Source organism: Phyllostomus discolor, chromosome 3 (assembly GCF_004126475.2).
Source record: "Phyllostomus discolor isolate MPI-MPIP mPhyDis1 chromosome 3, mPhyDis1.pri.v3, whole genome shotgun sequence".
Lineage (NCBI taxonomy): Eukaryota > Metazoa > Chordata > Mammalia > Chiroptera > Phyllostomidae > Phyllostomus > Phyllostomus discolor.
In genome coordinates, this window is record NC_040905.2 from 186,898,327 (window position 1) to 186,912,620 (window position 14,294).

The 14,294-nt window shown below is 48.4% G+C and overlaps 1 protein-coding gene across 2 annotated transcripts in view; it reads right to left on the bottom strand.

Annotated features, from left to right (window-relative positions):
• ANKS6 (ankyrin repeat and sterile alpha motif domain containing 6) overlaps window positions 1-2,189 on the bottom strand; it is a 46,239-nt gene extending 44,050 nt beyond the window's left edge. The window contains exon 1 of one of the 2 annotated variants that reach the window (XM_036021965.1): window positions 1,780-2,189. In XM_036021965.1, the coding sequence (XP_035877858.1) occupies window positions 1,780-2,132 (353 nt within the window). In that variant the 5' untranslated portion in view covers window positions 2,133-2,189. The remainder of the gene's footprint in view (window positions 1-1,779) is intronic. The other variant, XM_028530920.2, reaches the window with a different exon arrangement.
• Window positions 2,190-14,294: the final 12,105 nt, after the last annotated feature.

A 14,294-nucleotide genomic window follows, 5' to 3' on the forward strand; every position in this document is an offset into this window, starting at 1 on the left:
CTTTACTTCACTCAATTTAACAAATGCAAATCACAGCTACACTGAAGTTGATTTTTCGCCCATCAGACACAAAAACCCAAAAGTTTGCTAACACACCATCAGCCAGGCTGTAGAAAAACCAGCATTCACACACACTGCTGCTGGAGGGCAGACTGGTGCAGCTGCTGTGGCGGGCAGGACAACAGGCTCCCAAGGATGGCCACATCCCCATCCCCAGAACCTGCGTCAGGTTTCACAGCAAAGGGGAAATTAAGGTTGCAGATACAATTACTCATCTCCGAGGTTGCTAATCGGCTGATCTCCAGATGGGGGGCATTCTAGGCCAGGGGTGTCAAACTCATTTTCACCGGGGGCCACATCAGCCTTGTGGTTGCCCTCAAAGGGCAGAAATAATTTTAGGACTGCATCAATGTAACTACTCCTTAACTGTTAAGGAGTTGAAATTACATTTGGCCCTTTGAAGGCAACCACGAGGCTGATGTGGCCCCCAGTGAAAATGAGTTTGACACCCCTGTTCTAGATGATCTAGGTGAGCCCAACAGAATCACCAGGGTCCTTTAAATGTGGAAGAGGGGGCGGAGGAGTCAGAGTCGGAAGCTGTGAGGACAGAAGCTGCTGACTTCGGGGAAAGCCCTTACAGCAAACCTAGGAAACTAACGCACCTGTACAGGAAGCAATGTGGCCATCTCCATCACAATTACAACTGATCTGTGTTCCCTTCTTGGGAAGAAACTTCTGCAAGAAACTGCGGGGTGGTGGGACCTAAGCAGACAGCTGACAGGGGTCAGAGATCTCACGGTAAACGGAGTTTCTTTATCCTGTACCAGGGTTTCAAGTCCCGTTCATCCTGCTTCCTGAGTCCATCTCACACTCATCTCTCAGCTCTCCCACAGACGTCTTGCTCTGTTCCGGGCCAACATCACCTCTTCCTAGGCCACTGAAATTTTTCCTAACTAGCCTTTATGGCTCTAGCCCACCCCTTCCATCCATCCTCACAATGCTGTGAAAGTGACTTTCCCAAACAATCTGATTCTGTCACTCACGCTGCCTAGAACCTTCCATTACTCCCCAGTGCCCCTAGGAGAGTTAACTTTTCTCAGCCCTGCCATCTGCCATCTGCCACCTTCTCTCCCGCCTCCCCCAACCCTTCCCAGCCATAACATCTTTCCAACACTCCTACCATTGCTTTATGTTCACTCTTGCTTCCAAACCATTGCAGGAGTCTCCTATCACCCCGCTCCCACCTCCCACTTCTTCCGTCCTGGTTAATTCCTAGGCATCCTCAGGTCTCCACTTGAATATATGCATCATCCTTACCAGAAACCTTCTCCCACTTCCCTAAACCGGGTCTGCTTACTCCCAGAGCTCCTTGAACTTTCCCTGTCAAGCCTGTTCCCTTGTCTGGCCTACCAACTGGCATGTGGGCTGCTCCCAGTGGGGACTTTACCTGGGTCCCGCAGTATCCCCATCACCAAGCTAGGGTGGGTAGGCAGGTTCTCAGGAAACCCTTGTTGCAAGAAGGAATAAATGAACACCACTAAGACTGAGTTTCTAAGATTCCACTCGCAGTGTAAAGATTATGTTTTCAAAGGCCAGTATTTCTAGCTTCCACTTCTCAGAGTTGAATCCCAAAGCGGCTAAAAGTTTACCATTCCAACTCTCTCGCACGAGTCCTTGACTCTTTACCTCCCGGGGCGTCTGCGGGGGTTCCGCGGGCAAGTTTGGCCCCCTGACCCCGGGGACCACTGGACACCACCCCCCGCGCCCCCGACCCCTCACCTGGCCGCCTGCATGAGCGCGCTCCAGCCGTAGTGGTTGCGGCTGTTGACCGAGGCGCCGCGGCGCAGCAGGAAACGCACCAGCGGCTCGTGGCCCCCAGCCGCGGCGAACTGCAGCGCCGTGTTGCCTGCCTCGTCGGAGCAGTCCACGGGCACCGGCGCTCCGGCCGCCGCCGCCGCCCCGGGCCCGGCCGCCTCGGCCCCCGCCGGCTCTGCGCCTGTCTCGGGCTCCGCGCCGCGCTCCGCTGGTTCCGCCGCCCCCGGCTCCAGCAGCCGCCGCGCCGTCTCCGTGTCGCCTTGGTCACAGGCGCGCAGCAGCAGCTGGAAGGCCGGGGGCAGCCCGCCTTCGCCCATCGCGGCCCGCGGCCCGCCGCCGGCCACCCGCGCCCTTCTGCCCGGCCGGCTGCACCGGCTCCGCCCCCGGATACCGCGCGCTGGCGCCCCCTTCCGCCCGCCTGCGCGCCTACTGTGTGCGGGACTCGCGCGCGCCGGGGGCGAGGTCGCGTCTCCGCCGCCTCCGCGGGCGGACCCCGGGTTCCGGGAAGCCCTGGGCAGCGTCGGAGGCCCTGGCTCGCAGGTCCACCTTCGCTTTCTCTGCGCCGGCTCGCGGCCCTCCCCGCGGCTCCGGAGACTTCCTGCCCCGTGCGGAGATCGGGGCGGCTGTCCAGCCTTCCTGGCGCCGCGAGCGCCGGACCGCTGGGCCCCGGTCTGAGTCGAGTGCTGCGCTGGCGTGGCCCGCGGTGCTTCCAAAATAGTTGTTGACCAAATTAGAGAACGGATGGGTCCAGTCTTTCCCCACAGAATGTCCTGCGGACCTTTATCTGGGCCAAGTCATTAGGGCTGCAAGTGCCTTCTGTACCTTTCTCTTAATCAGTGTCTCTAGAATCAACAACATCGGGGACATATTACAAATGCAAATTTGCTGACTTCAACGCAGACCTACTGAACTAAAAGCTGAGTGTGGAACCCCTTCCCCACCGTGTTTTAACAAGCCCTTCAGGTACTTTTGACGCATGCTGAAGTCTTACACCCTGTACGATCTAGTTCTGTACACGGTAATGTCGTCATGGTGGTCCTGTCAGCCACCAGAAGGTCACCCTCAATTTACAGAGGAGGCAGCTGAGGCTTAAAGAGGTTGTACCTTGATAAAGGCCTCATGACTCTCCTGTGGGAGAGCTGTGATTAGAACCCAGGTCTTCTGATATCTAGTCCAGTTCTCTTTCTATTCTCAACAAGTATTGCTCAAGTCCCTATTACATGCCAGGTACTGTTCTAGGTGCTGGAAAAATTGTCAGAAATGCAATAAATTCCCCTCCTTCCTGGACCTGACAATGGAGGGAGGCTGTAAATACATGAACAGAACAAGTAAGGAATGGGTATGAGTGATGAGTGCTATTCAAACAAGAAGCAGAACATAACAAATCCAAGTGAATAGGACAGATGGATGGGAGCTATTTTATAAAAGAGTGGGTGGAGAAAGGTCACATTTGCACAGAGATCTGAAGGAATTTCGAAGTTGAGCCTTGTTGACATTTGGGGAGAGTGTGGTCCAGGCAGAGGGAAAGAGGAAGATTCTAACAAGAGTAGCCCCGCCTGCAAATTGTGGATGCCATCTGCTCATCATCGGAACGTTAATGTTCCAAGAGGGTGGTTGGTTTCCACAGATTGTGAGCTGTGGCCCCAAAGCCTAGCAAAAGGCCAGACATACAGTAGGTGCTTAGAAAATGACTGTTGGATGCTAAGTCTCATATATGTAGAGTTATAACGCAGAACAAAACTTGGTGAGGGTGTGAGGAAGGAATAAGGGTCATGGCGTTGGCAGACCAAAGATGGTAATACCCTTAGAGTCTGGGCCAGTAGGGCTGGAAGAAAAGGTCTAGGCAAGTGTAAAGATAGGGAAAATCCTCAAAAGTACGTGAGATTCAGATTGCAAAATGTTTCAGTGCCAGGATAAAGACAGTGGAATTTATTCTGTGAGCAATGGGGAGCCATGGTACATGTGTGAGCGGGTGAGTTACAGGGATAAAGCATATCACTTAGACCCAGTGTTGGAGGTGATACCCTATCACTCATTTCCAGATTTGGATCCATTTGCCACCATAGAGGTGAAGACCACTTCCCTTTGAAGGTCTAATGAATGGGTTTACACCCTGCATGCTGTTCTGAATCTTAGAGGGTTTTTTTTTTTCATTTAACAAATGGTTTGAGCATCTTTCCATGTAAATGAATATAGATCTACTACTTCCTTTTCAATGGTTTTATGTAACACCATTAAGCAGCTGTGCCATAATTTCATCATTTTAAATGATGCATAGGTTTTTTCCAGTTTTCCCCTATTATAAAAATCCTACATTGAACAATGTTTGTAGCAGTCAAGGTCCCAGCAGGACACAGATGACAACTTGGCTGCAGAAATGAGGGACATTTACTGAAGGACTAATTCCACAAGCGTGGGCCAGGTTTGAGCCACAAGGGTTGGTGCCACACTCCAAGGCTTGTAACAATAGGGAGCTATTGTCACCCCAGGCCCAAAGAAGGGAAGGGAGAGAGAAGTTACTGGAATTCTGCAAGAGAGGAAACTGGAGAGATCTCTCTGATAGGAGCTAAGACTTTGGGTAGAGGTTCACAGCCAACCCACAGCAACCCAGTTGGGGGCAATTCCCAGAGGAATAAAAACCTGTGGCCTCACCTTCCTCCTGTCCTCTGATCTCTTCCCTGTGCTCCTTGGCCAAACCCAGCTTTTAACCAGAGGTTCGGAGCCTGCCGATGGAGTCCTCGCAGTGGGCCTCCCAGGGTTCAGAGCAGGGAGGAGAGAAGCTTGGCAGGCGAACGCCAGCATCTTGCTGCTCAAAGTGGTGTCTTCACCAACAACACTGGTAGCACCAGGGAGCTTCTTAGAAAGACAGTATCTTGGGGCCGCCCCAGACCTACTGAACCAGAACCTGCATTTCAGTACGATCCCAGGATCATTCACGTGCACAGAGTTTAAAGCATGAATCCAGCACATCTTTGTACATAACTTCTTTGTGAACTATCTTTCAGTCTTTTCTTTTTAAAGATGTTATTTATTTATTTTTAGAGAGAGGGGAAGGAAGGGAGAAAGCAAGGGAGAGAATCATCAATGTGTGGATGCCTCTTGCACGCCCCCTACTGGGGACCCAGCTTACAACCCAGGCATGTGCCCTGACTCGGAATCAGACTGGTGACTCTTTGGTTTGCAGGCCGGTCCTCAATCCACTGAGCCACGCTAGCCAGGGCTATATTTCAGTCTTTTTTTTTTTTTTCATTGATTCCTGTGTTGGTCTGTATCCTCTGAGAATCAAAAAAGATGGTGTTTTTCTGGGAGAAATGCTTGTGTAGGATAAAGTGGGGGAGGGGGAAAAGGGAAGGAGAGCCCTCAGACTATGATGCAGGTCTGACCACTGGGAAAGGAGAATGGGAAGGGAGGAGACTTGGGTAGAAAGAATTTTAGACTGCCATGCAGTTCTGCTGTGCAGCCACGCCAACCAGGGTGACACCAAGCAGAGGGAGCCTGCTGAGCCGTACTGCATCGGGCAGGAATGGCCGGGTCCTGGTATCCCCACCATGTTCAGTCACTGACTGGGAGAAACCAGGAGAAGCAGGGCCTCTCCAGGGAGGATCTGAAGACGTAAACGCTGGAGCCTCTCAGTCAGCCGTACTCCCCATCAGGTTCTCTTGTGTGGCGATCTGAGCAATGCGCCTCCATTGCCGACACAATCCCCATTCAACCAGCATTTATTGTCGTCCCAGGGTCAGGCATTACATGTGTTGGATGGCAGGGTCACAGCCCCCTGGTTCCTAGGGAATCACACACAGTTGCAGAGCAGGGTGGTCTGTGTACTTTCATTGTTAATGAATTCAAAAGCATGTCCACAGTTTGGTGGGGGGTGGCTCATGGCTTCATGGGAGAGCTTGGCCACAGGCTGGGCCCAGAGACTGGGTGGGGTCTGGGTAGTTACAGGAAAAGAGAGGAAACAGATTAGAAAGTGAGAGCAGGGGGACAGAGAGACCACAGACTGGTGCAGTGGATTAGAAGGCAGGTAAGGAGGGCTGGTCGGAAAGGAAAATAATCTATTTATATGTAATTGTCTAACCTTTTTTTCCTAATAAGAAAATCATGCCTGTTGTAAAGAGTCCCAGTATTGTGAAAATACACAATGCTAGCTCCTTGAGATCAGTGGCTTTGGGTGTCTACCCCCCATGGTGCCCACCACCACGTCCCCGGAATCTAGCACACTGCCTGCCACGTGGTAGGTGACCAATAAATACTGGTTGGAAAAATGAACAAACTGAATGAAAATGAAAAGGCCACCAAATCTCATTTGTCAGAAGTTCGTATTAAACAGTTGATGGTTTGGTGAATATTTCTGTAGAACTTTTCCTTTTACATATGTTAAGTATGTTTTACCAAAATAGAATCATACTATCCATACAGCTCTACAACTTGCTTTTCTTAACAATGCACCTTAAGCACACTTGTGTGTTAAGCACCTATAGTTAGTACGATCTTGTTAATAACACTGTGGTATATTAGTGTATGGATGTACAATACTTTATGTTATAATCTATTAATGGACAGTTGGGTTATTTCCAACTTTTTGCTTTTTAAAAACCATCCTCAGTAAGCTTCCTGTGTGTTCATCTTTTGAACACTTGTCAACCTATTTCTGTTGGGTAAATTCTTAGATATGGGGTTGCAGGATCAAAAGGATGTGAATATTAACATTTCTAATAAATGTTACCTGATTGCTTTCCAAAAGGTTATACTAGTTTGCATTCCTTCCAACAGTGTATGAGAGTGTCTGTCTGTTCACACCCTTGCTGACACTGGAGTTAACAATCTTTTTCATCTTTGCCAATCTGATAGGTAGAACAATGTTTCAGAGAAAGTTTAATTTGCATGCATTTTAAATAGAGATTCTATTATCTCTTTTGTGGGGGGTGGCTCTCTATTCAAATCCTCTGGCCATCTTTATTTCTGTTTGTTCTTTTTATTTCCCTGTTAATTCACATACTGGGTAAATGTCATCTGAAAATATCTCTTTCTGATCTGTCTTTTGTTTTTTGAGTTTACCTTATTTTGGGTCTTATAAAATTTAAAAAAAAATATATAGTAGTCAGCTTTATATAAATATTTTCCATAATGGTCTTCGGGGTTTTTTATCTAGTACTTTAATTGTTGTTTTTTTTTTTTACTTTGATATGTTTTTACTATTTAGAATTTATTTTAGTGAGAAGATGGGATTTAACTTTATTTTTTCCAAATGGTTATCAAGTTATCCCACTCACTGACTGAATCATCCATCTTTTTCCCACTAATGTTTGAAACACCACGTCTAAAAGAGATGTAATGACCCCTAGGAAGGGAGGTAATACAGCAAATCAAAAGTGCCCTCCAGAGAAATCTAGTTGTTCATCAAGATGAGATGGGATGATGTGGTCATAGAACAAATATGCCACCCCATCAAACTAATAACAAACCCGTGGGAAGGGCAAGGCACTCGATTTGAGGAGAGGTGTAAAAAGAATGAAGGATCCGATTAGATTTGCCCTCGGTGGATGCCAGCTCACCGTCACTAACATCTGTATAGTGCTCTGCCTGGGCAGGGGCCGTTCTCAGGGTTCGACCTGTATTGACAAGCTGTTGTGTTTCTCATAGCCCACAGGTGGGACCAGTGCCGTGGGTCCAAGGGCCACGCGTCGAGCAGCAGACCACTGGGCATCTTTCATTTGCCCTTGCAGACACTCCACCCTGCTTTGTGCCCAGAGGAGCTGCCTGTGTGGACCACATCACTCAACCCCCTCCCCCCCCACCCCCCCACCGAGAACCCTACTCGGGAGACACTCATTGTCACCACCATTTTACAGATGAGCAGACTGAGTTGAGAGCAGTGAAGTGACTCACCTAAGACCACACCGCAGTCTGCTGGGGCTGGGGTGTGAGCGCGAGCAAGTGGGCTCCAAGGCTGCACTCCCACCCACTAAGCAAACTGTCTTTGGGGGTCACAGCAGCCTGCCAGGAATGCGTGTGGTGGGAAACCCTGAACCAGCGTACCTGGGCTCAAATTCTTGCTCTGCCATTCCCATGTTCTGTGACCCTGGAGAAGTCACTTCGCTCTCTGAGCCTGTTTTCTCATGTGTCTGCCCTGCAAAGGTGTCGTGAGGGTGAAACACAATGGTATGGGAAAAGTAAAGTGTAGCAGTTTCTGGCACATATAGGTTCTCCATAAATGACAACTTTTATTCATTACCTGGGACTTGAACCCACGTCTTGTAAGGCCTAATTCCATCACTCTTTTCTCTGCAACTAAGCTTCTATCGGGAAGCATTTCAGTTTGGTAAGCTGATCCAAGACACTATAAGTTGTAATCCTTACTTGTTTTCTAATCTGACCGCAGATCTTAAATGTGTTGGGTGTCTGGACAGAGGCCAAAATGCACAGCTCCAGGCCCTTCCTATCACTCCTGTCTTCTGGCACCAATTAGCGGACTGTGTTCTGTGGGCGGAGTCACTCCAACTAGTCTGGTAGCAGCGGCAGGTTGTCCTAAGTGGGAGCTGCTCTGCCTGGTTCACCCCAATCCTCCCTCCCTCCCTCCCTCTTGGAAACTGTGGGAGAGCTCACCGAAGTCCCCTTCCCTCCAGAGGGCTCAGCGACCAGAGGCTGTGAGTGGATGAGGACGGCAAGTCAGATGCTGACTCAACTTCAGCCGCCGCCTTAGTCAGACTCTCTGCCCGCTCTGGGACTCAGGCAGGCATTCCCATCTGTAAAACCAGAGAATGAGACCAAATTTGTGCTTCTTAACCTTTTTGACTCTGGTCCCTATGAGCATAGAGAATATCGGATAAAAAGCTTTATATAAACACAAAAACAAAAAACCCCAGCTTGCATACTCCGTGCTACAGAAGCTGTAAAGCCAGCCACCACCACCCCACCGACCCCAGCACTGGGCACCAGTAGAAGGAGTTCCAGATTAACCTAAAATGTGATTTCAAATCTGATACCACTTCAGCATTCATGTATTGTGTAAACATTACTTTGTCACAGAGCCTTCCTTTACCCCTAACTGGACCAAGCGCTATTATCAAAGGTGCTTTTATCTTTTTAACGTCTGCCTTTTCCACTATACTCTAGGCGCTATGATGTCAACAATACCTGTCTTTTGACAAAGATTCTCCCCTTGGCCAAACCTGCCAGGCTCCTCTGAGTTGTCTTCTCCCCTGGGCTTCAACCTTGGTGCATAAAAACTGCAGACTCTTCAACACTAATGATTCTGTCCACCCACCTCCGCTCACCTGAAAAGACTTAAACACTAACGTACTTCCCAAGAGCTCAAGGCGGCGTCTCCAGGGTGGCCCTAGCCCTGCTCGTGTGCCGGTCCGAGAAAGCTGGAAGCTCCCCAAAGAATTCACAGTTCTAGCTGACACCTGACCAGAAGCCCCTCACGGCCCTCGCTCACAGCACTTACTGAAGGGGGTTTACAGTTGTGAACCCTTTCTCCACCTCTCTGGGAGGTGTGTGTTTCTCCTACAACTCAGGACCTGAGAGCCATTCCCTTAAAATACACTCATCAGGAAGGAAAGGCCCTCTGTCCCCCAGTCTCGGTGGGAGGGCAGGAGCCTCGCTGGGATTACTGCCAGCTGACAGACACGGCTGGCCTCGGCGGTATTTACACTGTCCAGCCCTTTGTCATTTTTCACTTCCCTGACTACATGAAACGCCCAGTCACCCTGTAAAAATCAAAGGTGAATCAGTTCATGCCAGAACCTTTTTCTTATTGTAGCTATATATTCCTGATTAAAATCTATCCTCACCACTTTAACTGGTATCCAAATTTATCATTGGCGCTTGCTCATTACAGTGTGTCTAATCCCTAGCATGGGGCCTGGCACGAAGTAGATGCTCAATAGGTATTTCCTGTTGAAATTTGTTGATCGAAATCATCCATTTGCTGCAGTTTTCAACTGCTGCATGACAGACCATCCCAAAACTTCATAGTTTCTTTTTATAGAATCCTTCAATATGTTCAAGGATTCTTGGGCCAGGAATTTGGAAAGGGCACCTTTCTTCTCTGTCCCATGATATCTGAGCCACCACTGAGATGACTTGAGTGGCTGGGGTGACCCAAACAGCTAGGGAAGGGCCACTTCCAAGATGGCTTTGTCACTATCTGTCCAATGCATTGGGCTGGCCGGGCTGGCGGAAGCTTGGGCTCAGCTGGCACTCGTGACAGGGTGTCTACCTGTGGTCTCTCCAGCACGAAGGTCCCAGTAGGTTCGAATTTCTTCCCTGGCAGCTCTAAGAACAGTGATGCCATGAACAAGGCAGAAGCTTCTGGCCTTTTACATCTAGCCTGAGAGGTCACAGAGCTCTCCTGGTTGAGGTAGTTATACATCTGCTGTGATCCAAGAGGAGGGAGTATTAAGGAATTTGCACACTTATTTTCAAACCACCACACAATCTGATCCAGATTTGGGGAGACTTCTCTTTGTATCATTGAGGGTTAAATTTGGTGGCATAGGACAGAAAACCCATAGAAACAGTGGCTTAAATGAGACAGAAGTTTCTCTCTCACACATAAACGCAGCCTAGAGACAGGATGTCAGGATTGGTTCAGTGTTACACAGTGTCAGGGAACTGGGCTCCACCTGCCGTGTTGTTTCACCATCCTCCGTGCGTGACTTCTGCCTCGTGACATAAGGTGGTTGCTGGAGCTCCAGACTTCACATCTAAATCCAGCCAGCAGGAAGAAGGAAGGGTAAGGAAGTTTCTTTTGAGCACATTACTCAGAAGCTCCCTCTGACACCACCACTTCTAGCCCATTGATAGCATGCTTAGTACATGGCCCTCAATGTCTAGCTTCAGGGGAGGCTGGGAAATACAGTCTTTATTGTGGAAGACCATGGGCCCAGACAAACAAGCACACGACAAAAATCAAGGGTTCTGCTGTTAAGAAAGAAAAGGAGAATGGATACTGGCAAACATCCCACAGTTTCTGCCACACCTTTCTATTCCGTTCCATTTCCTATTCTGTCACTGACCAGCTGTGGGCCTGTTCAACATTCTTCCTTTGTTCTTGTTACCAGCTCCTCTGGCAATTAGGGAGGAGGGCGCTGCGATCCAAATAAGAAGTCCAAAGTGCTAAGCAGATAAACAGGTCAACGCTCTGGTTTCAGGAAAAACTGGAGCCCCACCCAGTACGCCTCCTTTCCGCTTTCCTGGGTGGTCCCCTGGAACTGCTGGGAGCAGGCGTGGAAAACTCCCCGATTAGGTTATCACGGAGGCCCTCCCAGCAAGGAGACTTGAGGCGCTCATGTTTGTTCCACGTGGGGAGTAACCTCTCTCTGCCCTTAACCAGATACCTGCCCACTGAGTTCAAGCAGATGCATACAAAAGTGAGTGTGAGATGCAAAGCCTGCCGTCAATTGGCCACTCACTGTGTGTCCCTTACATTTTTTTTATCGTTGTTGTGGTTGCAAGGCCAGGGTTGATTTCAACACAATCCAAGGCACCAAATGCTGTAACAAAGTATGCTGGTGGTATGGACTGACCTGTGTCCCCTGCAAAGATACGTTAAAATCCTAATCTTTGGGACCCATGAATGTGACCTCTTGTGGAAACAGGGTCTTTCCAGATGTAATCAAGTTACGATGAGGCCATTAGAGTACACCCAAATCCAACACGACCGTTCCCTTGGAAGAAGGGCGGCGGGGCACAGAAACACACGCATCAGAAGAGCACCACGTAATGATGGAGGCAGAGACTGGAGGGAGGCATCTACAAACCAAGGGATGCTAAGGATTGCCAGCAACCTCAGTAACTCAAGGGAAAGGCATGGAACAGGTTCTCCCGCCGGAGCATTTGGAGAGAACATGACCTTGCAGACAGGGCTGATTAATTTTGGACTCCAGGACTGTGAAAGATTAAATTGCTGTTGTTTTTCAGCCACCCGGTGTGTGGTAGTTCGTTTCGACAGCCCTAGGAAACGGAGGTAGTCAGTTTGATGTGTCAGCTTGCTAGGTGTTAGTTCCCGGTCATTCAAACAAACACTAAAATTGCTGTAGAGCTATTTTGTGGATATAATGAATGTTTATAATCAGTTGACTTTAAGTGAAGTTGGGCCTGTTGAATCAGTCAAAAAGTCTTAAGAGCGGAAACGAGGCTGTCGTAGAACGTAAGAGGTTCGGCCTGTGGACTATGACGTCAGCTCACACTAGAGGGCTTCAGCCTGCCCTTTCTGATGGCCTGCCTTACAGATTTTGGATTTGCTTCACCAGCCCCCACGAATAACATAAGCCAATTCCTTGCAATAAATCTTAATCTATCTCCTACAGATTCTATTTCTCCAGTGGAACCCTGACTAATACACAAAAGGCTGAGGCAGTCTTGAAATGCATTTGCCTAAATGTGGATGATACCGTCCAGCAGTATCCATCTTGGCTGCAGATGCTTGTCAAAACATGAGAAAAACATACACAGAGACGACCAGGTCCTATGGGGAAATAGGGACAGAAGGGTCACTCTCTAGTGGAGAGCGCCATGGCCACTCTCTTTAGTGGGGAGTGCCTTTGGCTACCCTCTCTCCTGGAGGGTGCCTAGTATCCATTCCCAAGCAGATTTTTATTGAGAATACAGACTTAGTTTGTGGATTCACAGTCTGCCAGAAAAGATCAAAAGAAGTAGGTGACTTACAAAGGTGCAGACAGAACCCCTGCTGTGATTCTGGGCAAAGATTGGAGTTTTAACATATTGCTTAAAGGGCCAGTTTCCTGTCTGTGCCTTCAAATTCTAATCTAATAACATCCTCCAGCAAACAGATCTCACAGGATCTTGCATATTCTATGTCCCAGGTCTGATTACTCCGGGGGTCCACTGTTTCTGGTCTGGGCTGCACTGCCCCTGCTATTTTCGCAGGCCTGAGTTAACAGAGACAAAGGCAGCCAGGAGACTTGGATTTCTCACGTCTAAGAATAAGGATTCAGACTTTGACAAAGCCAAGGGGGCAGGGGTTGATGTCCATCACCCCTTCATATCCACAGCCCCGAGTCTCTTCCCTTAGGGCATTCCCACATGATCAAGTCTGTCTTAGATTCATTCTCTTTCTTAGAGAATTGTTACCCGTCATTGATTGCTGATCATGCAATGAGAGCCAGGCATTAGAACAGGCAGCGTTCATTCCAGGGAAATTAGTTTTGTCTCCTTAGTGGCTTCTGGTCCGGAGGTCTTTTACTCAGCCTAAGTCACAGGGTGGTTATAGCTCCCTGAGACCAGGCAGGGCAGTCCCCAACACCTAAAAGGCTGTATTGTTGCTGAAGGCTTCACAAAGGAAGTAGCTTTTGGCAGGGCCTTCAAGGATGGGTAGGGCTTTGCCAGGTGGGGAAGGGCATTTCAAACAGAGGGAACAGCATGTGCAAAGACCTAGAGTGGTGAAGCTCTGCATCTCCTCCCTGGGTGGCTGGGGATGGGCTTTGCAGAATTTGGAGTCACATTCTGTGGTCTTCTCCTGTCAAGCTAAGGACTTCAACACTTGTCCTGGAAGCCAGGGGTTCTCCTTTTTTTTTTTTTTAATTTTCTTCATTGTTTTTATTTATTTTTGATTTTTAATTGAGGTATAACTTTCATGAATTCATAGGTTTTAAAGAAGAACTTGATGAATTTTTACATATATAGGGGAGACCCTCTCCAAAATGCCTCTGGAATTATCTTCTGGAGGGCAGGGCCCTTGTAGCACAGGATTCCCTCGCAGTTGAGTGTTCTAGGAACCCAACTGTACCAGTGTATACCAGCTGGTGTTGTTGTGAGAGGCTGCATTTGGCTTCAGTGTCTTCACTATAATGTGTCTGCCCATTTCATGATCAGTGACTTACAAGCACACCTGCCCACACTGAGTTGAGTGTGCAGTAGTTTTTGACCAAAACTGACATGACCCCCTCTTCCCCACCCTCCCTATTCACCCCATCTTACCCTCAGTGACTTTTTTTTGTTTCCCGGCATGAAAAAAGTCCTCAAAGGAAACTGTTTTGCTGATGTGGGAGTGGCGAAACAAAAAAATGGCAGAAGCACTAAAAGGCATCAAAATTGACCAGTTCAAAAACCATTCTGAGCAGTGGAAAAAATGCCTCTATAGGTGTATTGCATCAAATGGAGAGTACTTGGAGGGTGACTGAAGTTTAAACATGTAAAAATAAATACACAATTTTCATAAATAAAGTCTGTTTTATTGGGGTCCCCCTCTCCTATATATCCATTTGATCCCCATTGAAATCAGGATATAGAAATCAGGGCTGGGATTAGGGTGAGTGAGGTGAGTCAGGTGAACTACATAAGCAGAGGATCAGAGTCTGTCTTTACAGAAGATTTTGGTATTTTGTTTCATCATGGATTTTTGAAATCATTTTGATTTTTACAATATTAATAATTTTGACAACTGAGTTTCTTTTGGCCCACTCTTACATTTTGTACCTCAGAGAGATCCTCATGTCTCATTCTCGTCTTGA